A 15,881-nucleotide genomic window follows, 5' to 3' on the forward strand; every position below is an offset into this window, starting at 1 on the left:
ATTCATTATGACATAAAAATCTTTATTATGTAATAAAATAACGTAAAATACATATATTCAGTTTGATTTAAAATTTAATAAAATATTTATGCTCAAAATAATTTTGATATATTTCATATATTAATATTAATATAGCGACAAAATTAATATAGATTAAAGGCATCATTTAAATTAGTGTGGACATAGGATGAAGAGAGAACGGATAAAGATGACCAAGGGTTTCACGCGTAAATCCGCAGTCCCAAGGTTTCCATTTCACACAAAATCTCTAGGGACATATAATGTATAATAACGAAACCACAAAGTTACATCTCAACTATATCGAGCCCATGTCGATTATTTGATAATAGGTACCTTATAACCATTATTTCTCGAAAAATATCTTATAGAAGATCAACTTTTTGTGAATTTTTATCATTTGTAAATTTTATCAATCAATCAATTATCAATCTTAATTTTTATCTAATCATTATATATTCAACAAATTATAACCGTGATAAAGATACTCGTAAATAATTTCCAAATTATCGCGTTATTCAGTAAATAATAATAAATACAATTGTTCGGAAAAATAGTCATGAGAATCATAAAGTGTTTATTAAAAAACCAAATATAAGTCTAAAATTAACAGTCTGAGAATGAGACTCACTCCGGAAGTGTCCTCGCCGGATACGGAGACTCGTTGAAAATGAGGCACGAAATCATTTTCTTCGATTTTAAAGCTATGATCGATGTCATCGGGAACGCCTGTATGCAGCGACGGCTCGTAATGACTGCGACGTTCCTCAAGATCCTTTGCAGCTCTGTTAAATAGAAAAAGGGATCGTTGACTCTTCGAGAAATCTATTTCTTTCAACGTAAAATAAAATTTTGCAATGAAGTATACCTTCATACAAGATGATTCGCAATTTTTCTGCGAAATATTGAAAGCAAATTTTTTCTTTAAATCCGTGACGAAGATTTTTATTAAAATAATTTATCGCAACCTTTTAATTTTTAATATTAAATGTCTCTGTAATTAAAATTGACATTTAAAAAAATTTATTAATATAAAAATTGAACAAATCTAGTAAAATGTAATATCTATATTTGTTCAAAGGCTTCAACATTCTACCTCATTTTCGTTTCGCTTCAGACGAAGCGAGAAATTTTCTTTCATATCGTTATACACATGTATATTAAATGTTGCCCCGTGCAGAACGGTATCTAAAATTATCTTGTACAAAAATGTCGATATAGGGGAGAATTTATGGCGGAGTTAATTCACAGGTTGCAACAGAGACAAATGAAATACACTTTCGTGATCGAGAGTCTTCAATCGCAAGAGAGTTAAATTCGACGAAGTCGCGATAGATACTTCACTGGACTTTTGACCCGAGGGTTATCAGTGAATATCGAGGCGATATTCTTTTTTTCATATGTAAGCATGCAAGCAAATTAAAAGCTCCGTGAGATAACCGCTCTTTTATAATTAAGGCATCACGCATGAGATGTTCCATTAATGCCTCTCCATATATCTCGCAGTTTTATTTCCTTTTTTTATTTCCTTATGTCCATAATTCTAATAATATTATCAGGACGAGACTGTTACGCATTAAAAATAATATATCACTGACGAGAAATATTAAAATGGTTTGCAAAATAGCACGAAATAAGAAGATAATTATTTTCAAGGTAATTTTAAATATCTTTTAAGTCGGACACAAAAAGTACCACGTTAAAAAATTAATATGTAAAAATTAATATAAAAACTATAAAATATATTAACTATAAATGTTATACTAATATTGTAACATTACTATATTATTAAAAATTAATATATTAATGTTGTATTGATATCTCAAAATAATTATCAAAATTAATAATTCAATAACCTATACTTTTAATTACAGTATTTAAATTCATTAGCACTATATTAAATCGCACGTTTGCCCCCCAGATAATGTGGCATTGAAGGCATAATATAATAATTTATTAATAATTTACAGCGTATATTGAACAAATAAAAACAACAGATATCGAATCGATAATCGATAATCCAAAAGTTAGCAACAAAATTGCATGTTCGATCTACACGTTTACAGGAATCTATAAGAAATAAGCCGTCTTGTTCTCAACAATATCAAGGCACGAATTACCTCAGGAGAATCCTATTATCCCTCGTCCAACGTTTCGACTCGTTCGCGTCGGCGAACATGTTACGCGAGCGATACCACGTGCTGGAGATCGATCGCTGTGACGCGCGGAATGATTCGCGGTGCGGAAGCGCGAGTCGAGTGCGACGCGACGCAGCAGATTCGTGCCGCGCTTTTCGCCCCACGCTCATCTGACACTCGCCCCGGCGAGTTTTCACGGGCGCGATACATGGGATCCCATCGCCGCCGCCGGGGGGATTCGATGGGCTTCCACTCGTAGCAGTCCCGAGCGGCGATCGCCGCGGATCGCGTTCGTTTCTTCGGCCTGACGGCGTTCCTCGATCACAATCGCAGATCGGCCGCGTCGCCCGATCTTCGGTAACCCGGGCGGAAATCTCCGCGATCTTTCATGATTAGTCGGCCGGAACACCCGATAAGTTCTCCTTACGGTAGCTGCTGACAGGGCGCATGGCAGCCGCGCGGTCCTTTCCCGATTTCTTCCACCAATCTCATGCATATATCTCACCGCCCCGCTGCGCTCTGTCAAACGAATGTAAGTGTCGGTTCACAATAAGGATTTTAAGTCTTACACCGTAAGATATTGACCAATTACGATCGATTATTCCCCTCATATTTGACTATGATTGGCCTATTTCTTACTGCTTAGGGCTTAAAATCCTCATTGTAGACCGACACACCAATCGTTCCGACTTCATATCGCTGAGCCGTCCGAGAATCACCATTTCATCGCGGGAAATTATGTACGTGCGTTTCGCGAAAAATATTTCCGCGCGTTGACAATCAGAATACGCGCGGCGAGAGTCACAGAGAAGCGAAAAAATATCAAATTAAAATTGCAGGGGAACAAATGGAAAACAATATGGAATTTATCCGATACGCAGATGAAGTTAATTCACGTGTATGAAGAAACAGATGGATCTTGAACATCATTTCTTTCAGATAAATATAATGTTTCGATCGCTGCACGCACATACATTACTGCTATTTCGTTCATACTCTTTGTCACACTGTTTTTCCATTTTTTTTATATCCTATCTAACTTACAATCAGTTGACAAATAGCTTGTGGGACGTGATGAAAGAGTAACCAAATTTCACGGTGTAACAGCAGTGTGCTATACGATGCTGCGGTAAAACGCGTTTATCACACCTTTGTATGTACCTGCCCGGTGTAATAAATCTCGCTAAACGCCGCGGCTAAAAAGTTCGTGGCAAGAAAATGCCAAAGTAGCAGATGTTATCAATTCATGGCGCACGACGCATTCGAATAAATACCTCTTTAAAGTTTCAAGATACTTATTCATATCGTCCAAGATTCTTTAAACTTTCTTCTTGCTAGAATCCCTTTTCATCATTTGCCTATAATCTCTGATCTGATACTTTTCCGCGAGATTTGAATTCGCGACACGTAAATTATAATAAGGGTGGCATGCAAAGAAAGCGGAGAGATCGGCGGGTTAATTTGATAAATTTTGCTTGTCGAAAGGCGGTTAAAGTCGCGAATTTGAATCGAATTCTCGGTGGAGCCTCGAATCGCGTATTGCACGTTTCTGCGTCATCGGCGCTGTTGACGCGGCGTTCGGGCGCAAGCGAGATGCGTCCCTCGCTTCAATTGACTCACTCGCCAACATCGGACGATCTCTCGTCCACGGTGCGCGCGGTTGGTGTAAGGATTAGTGCCGCTGCAGTCTCCCGATTATGTCACGTTTAAACGCGAGACCCTTAGCTCGCTACATCTCAAGCTCTCACGCTATACCAATTACGCGGATCGAACGTGTGTTGATGGCCGTTGGATTTGCAGCAACGGACGCTTTCGAGCTCCAGTAAATGTGATTGCATCGCGCGGCGCGGCGAGAGGGGATAAATCGATAAATCAAAATCTCTGATTCTCGAATCGATTGGATGGAGAGCGATTTAACGTAATCTGAATGGAGTTCATTATACTTGTGTGCCGGACGTATCAGATATGTATATATTTTTTAATAAATTAACTATCGTTCAATACAATTGCCGAGAACTTCGAATATTGTAAAATTCATCACGAGAAGGATATACTTTCGAAGAAACAATAATTAAATCATCTCCGCGTGCGTTCCCGCCACGTGACGCTAATTCATACGCGGGGATCCGCGTATACGCTGGTACATACATTAAACGCACTGCACGCCGCGGCCGAACCCGATATATGTCGTTTCGTCAGAACCCGGTGATTTGCGATAATCTCTATAATCGTAACGGCGACGGTTTAGCGCGAGGTTTTCCATTTTCCTCGTATCTGATCCGATCTCGCCGGTCGTTATACCGGTTTCGGTATCCGGGGCGACACGCGGTGCGGGGTGGGCGCGCGGGTGCCTCGTGCGAACGGTACCTAAAACCTCCTCCGCGCGCACGCAACTCCCTTTTTTTTCCCCAACCGTGCCGGAAGTCGCGTGTACGCCGCCGGGTGTACGTCCGGTGACGACGACGGTCGCACGAGCACTGAGCGGGTGGGCCGCTGTTGGAGGGCGGCTGATCGCGCGGGCAACCCCTTCGACCCATCCCCGCGCTCGGCGGGTCCCCTCGCGTCCCTGGCCGCGCGCGTTTTACGGCTCCGCTCTCCGATTGCATGTAAAAACGGCCGATACATGGTTTCCGCTCACGTGACGAAACTTCTCTGTACTGCACATTGTGTGCCTTTGTGCATGCTAAATGCGTCATTGAAATGCAGCATCATTGAAACGTATAGCGTGATACGCGCGGCGTATTTATCGCTTACTTAATTGGTCGCTCGGACCCCCGTAGACTTCCCCCCCCCTGCTCTAGTGATTTATCTGCAGCATCGTTATTTCTCCCTAAATATTACGAACGAACGATGTTATCGTCGAAAGATATATATATATATATCAAAATATATATATATATATATATCATTGCTTCTACGAGCGATATCGATATCGCCTCAATACCGCTGAAGTATCGTGAGTACTTCCAGTTAGGGGCAACAGACAGAAATATGAACGGGGCGAGACTACCTTGAATAAGCTTATATTGGCGTTTGTTTCACGACAAAGACCACAGGTACGATCGATTTTTGAGGCGGAGGTCGTTATACGGGGTGTTTCGCAACAAGGTTTGCGCGTTTGACGACTCTCTAAAAGCGGGCGCCTCTCCACGCCGAGATGAGAGAGCCTCTCCGTCTCACTTCTATCAGTTTTCTTTTCGCGGTTCGCGGTATCGACCTCTCTCGCCGAAACCCCTTCGATTGCCATCACCGGGATGATTCTATTTTTAAATAAGTATTAACGGTTATGACACACATTTCGAATTGAATTATCGTGTTACATTAAGCGTCTCGAGGCCAAACAGGCACACGTCCCGCGTTGAATTATTGATCGCAGCTTTATTGGCTGCAGCGATGAGAATTCCGTCCACGGCGACGACGACGACGACGACGACGATTTTATCGGTGATCAACGGCCGTCACAAGGTAATCCGCGGTTTTCATACGATTGGTAAACAGAGATTGCGTAGTCGATCTAAATAACGCGCAAATGCGCTCTCCCCTTGCCCCGCGACGTAACTTACGCGAATATAAATATATTTGCAATCATGCGCGTCACGTTTTTGGATACACTCAGCCAAATGTGCTCGGCTATCTTTATATTTTTGCTGATTTTTATTTTAAAAAATTAAAAATGACAAAAAATACGCACAACATTGGCTAAAAATAGCATAAATAATGAATGCGTAGTTCCCCTTATTTATAAATTGATAACTGAATCTTGGTCCATAAATAAATCTTGGCCAATAACGCCGTTTAATTAATTAAATTAAAATTTCATTCGCGATATTACGCAAATATTGTTGAATGCATTTCAAACTTAATTAAGCACTTCAATCATTGTCCAATAAATATGCGTGTGAATTTATAATTCTCTATATGTATATAACACGAATTCTCTCTCTGTGTACGTATAATATATAATACAAAATAGCCGGGCGTTGTTGTTAAAAGCGCAACTTTACGAAAATACGATAGAGAGCACAGAGTTCACTGATGGAGGCACGCAGGAGCTCGAAAGAGCGCAATCTGACCTACTAAATAGCAATGCGACATTTCTGTCGCACAAAATTCGCAAAATGTCCGCCTCGCGGGCCTCTCCAGTCGAGAGACGTGTGGGCGGCGTGACCTACCCAGTCACTATCTATCCGTTTTTTTTTCTTTATATATCCTTTGCTCGAATCTACATAATACATCACGGTGAAGTATCTAACGACGATAATAATTCCGAACTGGTTCGCGCAAACCCGACGTATCTACGTTGCGCCGTAAGTCGGCGTATGCCATGTACGTACAATAAAACACGTCGCGTATATAAAACGGTTTTCTCATTGTTACGCCATGCCGTAGGAAGTGGAACGGCTATCCCTGAGTGTTCGTATCAGCGTTCGATTGTCAACATTGCGAGTACAACAGAGACGCAGCGCGCGTCTCTGATATAATTAACTATATCTGCAACTATAAAATATTCGCGAATAGATTACGCGGATGTGATCAAAGTATTCCTCGAGTTTTTTCAGATTTTCAGATCATTGAGTTTGTTTCTTTTTCTCCGCTCTTACCTTCGCCGAATGCAAATTCTCGCTAAAAGCTTGGATAAGAAACGAATTTAATATTCCTTCAGCAGAGAAGCAAGCTAATTCAGGATATTCTCGGCAGGCGCGTTTAAAAACCGACCCACATCTCGCGATTAATACGACGGTCCCATGATACCATCGTGCAGAAAAATAAGCGATCTTCTCTATTCGTTTCTTAATTTTCCTTAAAAGCCTCCGAACAGACCGTGACACGTTTACCCGAGATGCCCAATGCGATCGCGATTTAGAGACGACGGCATGATTTTAAAAACACCAGAATGTTTAGATCGTTTATAAGATATAAAAAGCACGATATTTTTTAAATCGTGTCTTATTATATGGGAAAGATCTTTCTTCGAAATATGTGTTGCTCAAGGTTGCTATTTCTAAAAATAATGTCAGTTACATTCCTAGCGATTTTCACTGAATTTTAGTTTAAAACGTCAATTTGCTTAAATTTCCATGTTGCACAGATACCAAGTATATAGCGATCTGCATATAACACTCGGTGTTTTATTAGATACTCGATCGTGCGTGTATTATCTCGTACATAAAAGTACTTTATATCTTTCGGTATGGCAGTAATGCTTTAGTGTCTTCCGCACAGTCGTAAATATATCGCGATCTCGGCTTTATTACCGCCTGCTTGTCGACATCATTTTATCCCTCCAGATTATAACTTTTTGCAGCGCGTAATAATTATGCGGAAGATAATAATCGATAGTTCAGATAATTGAAATTAATCCTAACATCCTTACTCGATGCAATTTTAATTTACAAACTCTACACAAGTATGTTAGAGATATATATTACAGGTACATTAAATTGATGCAAAAGATTAATCGATTTACTGACAAGTCTTATATTAAGAAAAGTCGGAAGTTCTTTGAAAAGGAAATTGAAAAATTTCCCACTGAATGAAAAGAGAAGAGTATATATTAAAAGACCATGGCGGTTTCTTGCTTCGATTTGATTGAAATTTTATTTTCAACTTTATTTGATAAATCCCCCCGACAAAATTTTCGCGTCAATTTAATGATTTCTTTCTTTTTTAATTTATATTAATCGGATTAGTAAAAGATTCAGATCAGTAAAATTTGAGAAACTAAAATATTATATTTTACATGCATATAAGTATAACATTATAAGTATATAATTGTAGTAATTTTATAAAAATAAATCTTTACTTGAACCCATCTAAATAAATAATGTGTAAAAAAATATGTAAAGTGTAAACCATAAAAAAACGCAGTAAAATTGCACGCAATCAAAATTAATACTCACTTGACTGTCAGTTGTCGTTGGATCAAGAGCTTCTTCTCGATCTGTTCGATCGGGAATTGAGGTACTTCATAGGGTGCCGAAATCTCATTCGGCAACTCGTGGGATGCAAGTCTCAAGCCAGTGCTAGCGGCTGCACCGCTGGCACCACCCTCGATGCCGAAAACTGGGCTCTCGCTACCTGCAGCGAAAAACAAAATAATTTTATTAAAATACAGAATGATCTATTGCAAAATATTGAATACTTTCTGTACTGTAATATAAAAAAAAATGCTGAATTAAATCTAGACATCAATAACAAATTTTTATTTCTAATTCGATATTTTGAATTATTTTATTTGGATGTTAATATTATTGTTTCAACACGATTTATTGTTTCTTTATTATTCACTCCTGTTTGTGCTTAAACTTCATGCATACAAATATATAAACGTGTCTTGATATTAGTGAGAAAACTGCATATCCGGAAAGCATATGTGTGTTATAAGTTAAAGAATTTAAAGCACATATCTCTCATTTGCTACAACGATACAACTAAAACAAACAAAGTTTCCCAAAAAATGAATAAAATTTGAATGCTATGAAGTTTTCCAAATAAATGAATAAAATTTGAATATTTGGAAGTTTTTCAAAAAATGAAAAAAAATTTGAATATTTTGAATCGTTTAAATTTTTTAATATTAATTTTCAAATGCAATTTTTATGTAAAAACTGATTGTAGAGGAATAAAAATAGGCACTTAAAAATTTTTTTTTCTTATGTTCTCTTTCTTTTTACGCAAGTAACTAAAAAAATGATAATTTTTTAATTGTATCGTTGTAAGCAAATGATTTTTATTATAAGTGATATAAAATATACGTTAGAATTTGATGATCTCTTACAATTAGACATCTAATTTACACAAACATATAGACAATAATTTACACAAACATATAGAGACTCGCGATACATAGAAATTACGAAATTTCTGTTTCGTTTAAAGAATATAAAATAAATGAAAAAAAATTGGAGGGAGATCGAAACCTTCGAATAATTGTCGATTTACCATTATTTACGTAATCCGTGGCTTGTCCTGTTTTCTGCAACCACTCGGTAACCGAATTGCGCTTGTACACGGCAAGAATTTCATTCTCATTTCCCATTTCGAGAATATCTATCGTTTTCATCAACACGAATCGTTATAACGTTCCTGCAAGCATTTTCCGGTTTTACTATACACTTGTGTTTACACGATCCCGTCACTCGGAGGCATAGACTTATAAGATAGACTGCGCGGCCCTTTGTTCTCGGTGAAGCAGAAATCGAAAGCGAGAGGGCTACACGCCACACTTCTCTTGTCCTTGTCCGGCACGGCTGACAGCGGCCGGCGCGGCGCGGGTCTCCCCTCTTTTCTTCTCCCCACCAACGATTGAATAAGGACAAGAGAAGTGTGGCGTGTAGCCCTCTCGCTTTCGATTTCTGCTTCACCGAGAACAAAGGGCCGCGCAGTCTATCTTATAAGTCTATGCTCGGAGGGCTCGAAATGATCGATCGTGCCTGACTCGCCCAAAGATACGTATGCAAGAAACTTAAGATAATTAAACCGATAAATGGGTCATTACAGTTGACTGAAAATACACGCTTCCACGTTGTATGTGTAATTAAAAAAAAAAAATTAGCAATTTATTATCAAACATCCACAAATATTGAATAGTATCTGACCGTCAACTATACAATTATAAATGCAATTAGTAAGTTACAACCGTAATTAGTAATTGCCAGTTCACTGAATTTAAGTGAAACAAATAACTCTGGCGATCGTGATCGTACACGTGGTTTACGAAATACGAAACAGTTAATAATTGTTGGTATAAGCGATGAATTGTAAATTGTCATAAATAATTCCTTCATCGTTCGCATGATGCCGGGTCGATTCTAATTTGATATGATATCATTTTGTCACTCCAGAGAGTCCAGAGGGGGAGGGTCACCAGTCTTAACAGCGGTCGCACTTCCGCGAGAGAACGCATCGTTCTCCCACGATATGATCAATGAACCAATGAGCTCGCCGCGACCCTCGACAAATCTACAAAGAGCCGCGGTGCCGTGGGTTATTAATAGAACGGCGGGTGCGCGGTGCGTGATGGCGAGGACCGTTGTTTTCGTTCGTCAAACCAACGACGAGACCTCTCTCTCTCGTCTTCGGCGCCGCCGCCGCTGCCGCGCCGTGTTCGCCACCACGAGGGGCAACGAGGTTCTGGTCGCATGCATTATTGCGTCTGGGGAGTCGGGCGTTCTACAAACGGCGGACAAAAAGCTACGACGAATTCGTTATAAGTACAGTCGCAGACTTTACGATTCACGCGCGTATAGATAAACATCAGTATTACGTCTACGTCAGAGGACGTGAATTGGGGTGGAGGGGATTGCGTCAGGGATAATTAGATTACGCCTGTACACCGATTTCTCTGCGTTTAATTTGCATGAAATTGACACGGATGTACTCTTGTAACCTATATATAGAGAGAGCTAGTTAAATACTCCTCTTTACGTCTGTGGCGTTGCTCCGGTTTTATCTTTTCTAACAATTTCAAACTTCTTCCTTTCAAAAATCGCATTAATTTTGACACTAATTTTGACATTAAATTTGGCACTGTTACACCAATTGATTTTAATAATAATAATATTTATATATAACCTTATAAATATATAAGTAAAAATATATATATGGTTACAGCTTAACATTCGCGCCTAAAATCGATTTATATCTGTTTAAAAAAAAAAGATAAAATGACAGGTTCAAATATTCCAATGTGAATCAATAGCAAATACTGTCGGCGACAAGAATTTCGAGGCACGATGTCAACAGGCGACTCGCCTTTTGTCCGAGCATTGACGGGCGGCGAAGACCCGCGGATGAAAACATCGGCGCTCTTGTACTATAAATAGTTGACCCGAAGAAATATTCTCAGATCGCTTTCCCGCAAGGTCGGTACTCAGAAACCGTTTTTACACCGCTGTTTTCTAAGCGCCGGGCGCGTGATGATTCACACGCGCTTACCGAGTCACTTTGCCCAACTATCAGTTTACGATTCCACGAAGAACGGGAATTACATGCGACGCAGAACCTCTTTGATGAATGTGCAATTTGTTCTTGGATCTAACCGTCTCATATGGATTTATTTTCGTATCTGGGATTTTCACGTAGCGTCCGCGTGCACAAGATAAGCGCACTGCCATTTATATTAATTAAGACAATGTTACTTACAGATGCAGTTTTCGCGGAGAAAAAAATAGATTCTAAATTTACGAATCTATAGATCTCGAAGAAAAAAAATTTATATCCTTAATCAAGTATATTCCTGAAACTGGCACGTCGAGTGTTTTACAAAAACAAAATAATCATAAAGGTCGACACTTTAATTCGCAACTGTAAAATTTATCTCAAAATCTGCATAAGAAGAAGAATGTTATCAACACCTGCGTAAATGACTCGAATGGCTTTTGTGAGACAAAAGTAACCGTCATGTGAAATTAGTAAGTAACTTCAGTTCGTAAGATATGTCGTGAATCGCGACTTATCTGCGACTTTAAATAACTGGATATATCAGAATAATAGTCCGAGTGTTTGAGTAATAATATTGAAACTATCTAATACTATATCGACAGCACATTAATCTCTATAATTACAGGACCTCTTTCGTTCTTTCATGATTCACTTTGCGTTATCAAAGTCTATATACTCGCGGGATCGTGCGAAGCCCACGAGAAAAAAAAATAGTACTTAAATTAAATCTTAATTGCGCGGGATGTCGTAAGTTTGTTGCTCGTCTCAGCAAGTCGAGTGTATCTACGCTTTTTATTTACGACCGTATTATGTTGATAAAAACATCGTTCTGACGCAGATGATAATTAGTTGGGCTAACGATACATCGTATCTTACCGCGTCTTGTCACGAAAAGAAGGCGAGAAGGGCCGCGTATGCGTTATCGCGTAAAGTAAATTAACATTTTTGTCGCAACGTGAGATGTTGTTTACTTTGGCGAGTGACTTTCGTCAGCGATCGACACATTTGAGGAGCCGATTGCGCGATGCATCGACATCGATTAACGCTAACTCTGCACGTCAACTGGGTATTCTCGCTCTATGATGTATGGGCCGCTTCATAATAAAATGCAAACATTGCATTATTCCTTGCAAAATTTACAGCTAATATTTTGTCGGAATTGTCGGAAGACATCGTCATCGTGCAACATTTAAAATCTCAATTAAAATTCTAAAAGAAAGATATGTATAGATTGAGCAATGAATGATAATTTTTCATGATTCCTTGAGACTTCATTTGAAAACAATTTCGAGCGTTTCATTCCAAAGTTCTATCTTACATCAGCTTGTACAGTTGGCGTCTGAATGGTTAAGATATTTGATAGGCGATATTTAATTTTATATATTCTTATTGATATTACTGTAAAATAAACGAAAGAAAAAATTCAAACATTCCTTACGTTATTATCACAGCATTCCTAACTTATTTATCGCTAAGGATTACTCAAGGAGCAAAGAATATCTTAAACATTCCGACGCCGACTACGTGCTCCTAAAAGTGCAAACGGCTCGTTTTAATCGCGAGTCCTCAGATTGTGATACCAAAGAATCAGACAAATCGCACGGTCGATGCAACGCCAATTGAAATTTCTCTGTGAATAACTACACAAACTTGCGAAACGAGGCGCTTTCCGTGAGATCCTCCGGGGGGAAATAGTCACTCGATCCGTATGAATGTCCGTTTTATCTATCGCCGAGAAGTTTATAACGATGAGTTCGCTTCGGAGAAAACGGAGCGCGGCGCGAGATGCGAGATAGCTCTCGAGAGCTCTTACTCTGTCTCTCCCGCAAGAGAGTATACTTTGCTGCGTGTGTTTAGTCGACGACGCGTCGGGGGGCACTGACCATACCGACGACTGCGACTGGTCCGCGAGTGTCGAATGCACACACCGACTATGCCAGGGTGAGAGGAAGGGACGGAGAATATAACTTGGTGAAGAGAATCTTGGCGACGGGCGGAGCAGCATCGTGGAATCCGCGTGTGTACGCTCCGCGCGTAAGCCCGCGCGCCACGCGCGACGAACACGCGTACGCTGTCGCGCGTGCACGGATTAGCTCCATTGTTAAGGCTACAATTATTCGATAAGGCTATACATATAAATATCCTATAACGTAAAGTTTCATTTCATTAATCGATAGCTTTCTCAGGAGCTTGAAGGAATTACGAAGCAATTATTACAGTAATGTTGGCAAATTGGAGAAGTTTTTGATGAAGATTGTTCCAAAGCTCGCGCAAATCAAGTCTCGAAAGTACAAATCGATGAAATGATGAAATTCCGTTACCTCGCTAAAAGTAATCAAATCGACGTCGATAGGTAGGAGCGATCGACAAAGGAGTATCTCATCCACTAATTAAATTCATAGGTAAATATTGATGATTTTAATACAAAACTAATCGCATATTTCTTTACCATAATACATAACACTGAAACAAATTTATCTAGATATATACTGCGAATGCGGTTCATATGTTACAAATATAGCTTTTACGAGTGACTTTTTAGATATAGATGTAGATAGATATTATTTATTTCTTCAGCTTTATATGCCAAAAAGAGACTTAGTTTACAATATTTTAAAAACTTAAACTTATATACACATACGCATCCATACCTCTAGAATGATGATTAAATTCTATCGAAGCTCACAACTTAGACTTATTTACTCTTAACCCTTAATTACATCCTGATTATGTTTTTTAGACCTCCCAAATTCTTCATTTTTAAAGAGGAATGCGCGCGCATTGAAGTTTTCACATTAAAATTCCATAGTTCTGGATAGAGTCCCCGCTTCATTTTGAAGACACAAAGAGTTCATTATAGTTTATAACAAGTTATAAGCCGCTCAGAACTATTCAATCATGAATTTTGATAAAAAGTTAGCACCCCATTATTTAAATTTAAATTAAAAAATTGTTATTAAGCAAAACTCTTGTTATAAACTATAGGGAATTTCTTCGTCTCATCAAAATAAAGCAGAAACTCTAATCAGGACTATGGAATTTTTATGTTGGGGTGCTAACTCCTATAGCGCCCCATTTTTTTTAATTTACATTAAAAATTGTCATTACGTAGAACTTTAATTGTTATAAACAACAGGAAACTCTTCGTCTCTTCAAAATGAAACGGAAACTCTAATCAGAACTATGGAATTTTTATATGTTGGGATGCTAACTTCACACACGCGAGGGATGCACTATTTCTCAAAAACAGTAATTATGAATGATTAAAGAATTTTGAACGAAGAAGCGTCACTATATTTTAGCAGAAAGAAAATTCGATACATGGACGAACAAAATACGATATTCGATAGACATGAATCCATTACAGGATTTAACATTTTGACGTGGCATCGAAAAATATCCATCTGTCGATGGAAATTTTTTGGGGGAAATATTTTGAACAAAACTGGGACGATTTTAAAATGTTTTTAAGATAGTAAACTTAAGGCAACAAAATTAGATTGAAATTACAGGCACGTGGCGGCGTAAGGCCATGAAATTGGGCGAAATTTTTGGAACTGGATTCACGCCACTTTTCCATATTATCGATGTATTAATATCCGGATTTTATTCATGTCTTGCACACGAACGTGAAAAACATACCAGAGAGACTTGGCACAAACACCGCGCGCGCAACGCGCGACAACGAGCGAATCGTGCCTTACACGCGCGTTAATATTTTCGATAATATTACATTCGCGCGGGAATATTACATTCGCGCATACATCGCTCACACGCGCGATTGGCGTGTGCTTAAGTTCCTGCGGTGACCCACATATCACGGCGCGACACACACAAATCGTAACGTGCGTGCGTGACTGCACGTACGTACGCGGTCCCGAGGCAGATTACGCACGAGCGATAGAACGCTCAAAGCAAGGGACATATATAGGTACGTGTGAAAGGCCGTTCATTGTTGACAGTTTGTATAGATCATAAATAATGCGATGACCGCGTTTGAAAAACATATACCACCTTTGTAACTCTAGCAGCGTTAAGTAGGTGGTATGCTTTATATCCTGCCGCGCGTACGAGTTTATTTGTCCCCTTGTCTCGTATTTGATACTCCCAACATAAATCTGACATTGTTATAAAGTGTTGTGATTGGCAATTAATATTTTATGCCCCATCATGTAAGAGGAATTAATCAATAAAAAGAATAAGTCTTCAATTTTTTTCAATTATTTAAAAGAACATAATAACAAACTATTGACTGATTGCTTTTTTATTAAACGAACGCTTCAACATTAGACAAAGAAGAAAGTTCTAAAAATTGAAAAGCGCTCACAGAATAGAGAAGCAATCAGAAAAACTCTGAGATTAGTCACCGCAAATAAATAACTTAAAAAAACAACACGCGTAGTAACATTCATCAATATTTCAGGTAATAATACAATAAAAATGTCGATACTTCAATATTATGTCAATTTGTATTGCATCATTTAAAACAGTGGTCATACGAAAGGCAATAAAACTTCGTATTGCCCAAGTGAATCCCATGATGTGTATTTTGAAATGTAAAATAAAGTAAATTATTAACTGTTAAATTAATTAAATGTAGAGTAAACATAAAAGTTGCAAACGCGATGAAAAACAAGCGCAATTTTCTCGCCAAATAAACGTTAACCATTTTTCACCTGCGATGTATCTCTTGTTTTTTTTTTGTCAACTGATAAACTCGTAGATTGCTTTAGCGACGTGTGATACACTTGCTAATTTAATTACGGGGCCGTTCTTATCGTG

At 38.6% G+C, this 15,881-nt stretch overlaps 1 protein-coding gene across 13 annotated transcripts in view; it reads right to left on the reverse strand.

Moving 5' to 3' along the window:
- The window catches only part of LOC105462852 (AMP deaminase 2), a 30,582-nt gene that overhangs the window by 5,311 nt on the left and 9,390 nt on the right, over positions 1-15,881 (reverse strand). For 8 of the 13 annotated variants that reach the window (XM_011709711.1, XM_011709708.1, XM_011709720.1 and 5 more), the window contains exons 3-4: positions 8,057-8,234; positions 650-803 (exon numbers count right to left, since the gene is read on the reverse strand). In XM_011709711.1, coding sequence (XP_011708013.1) covers positions 650-803; positions 8,057-8,234 — 332 coding nt within the window. Of the gene's footprint in view, positions 1-649; positions 804-2,138; positions 2,676-4,523; positions 4,610-8,056; positions 8,235-9,098; positions 9,243-12,749; positions 12,839-15,881 lie in introns of those variants that run through there. The other 5 variants (XM_011709715.1, XM_011709716.1, XM_011709714.1 and 2 more) reach the window with 3 other exon arrangements.

This window comes from Wasmannia auropunctata, unplaced genomic scaffold, assembly GCF_000956235.1.
Source record: "Wasmannia auropunctata unplaced genomic scaffold, wasmannia.A_1.0 LD336092.1, whole genome shotgun sequence".
Classification (NCBI taxonomy): domain Eukaryota; kingdom Metazoa; phylum Arthropoda; class Insecta; order Hymenoptera; family Formicidae; genus Wasmannia; species Wasmannia auropunctata.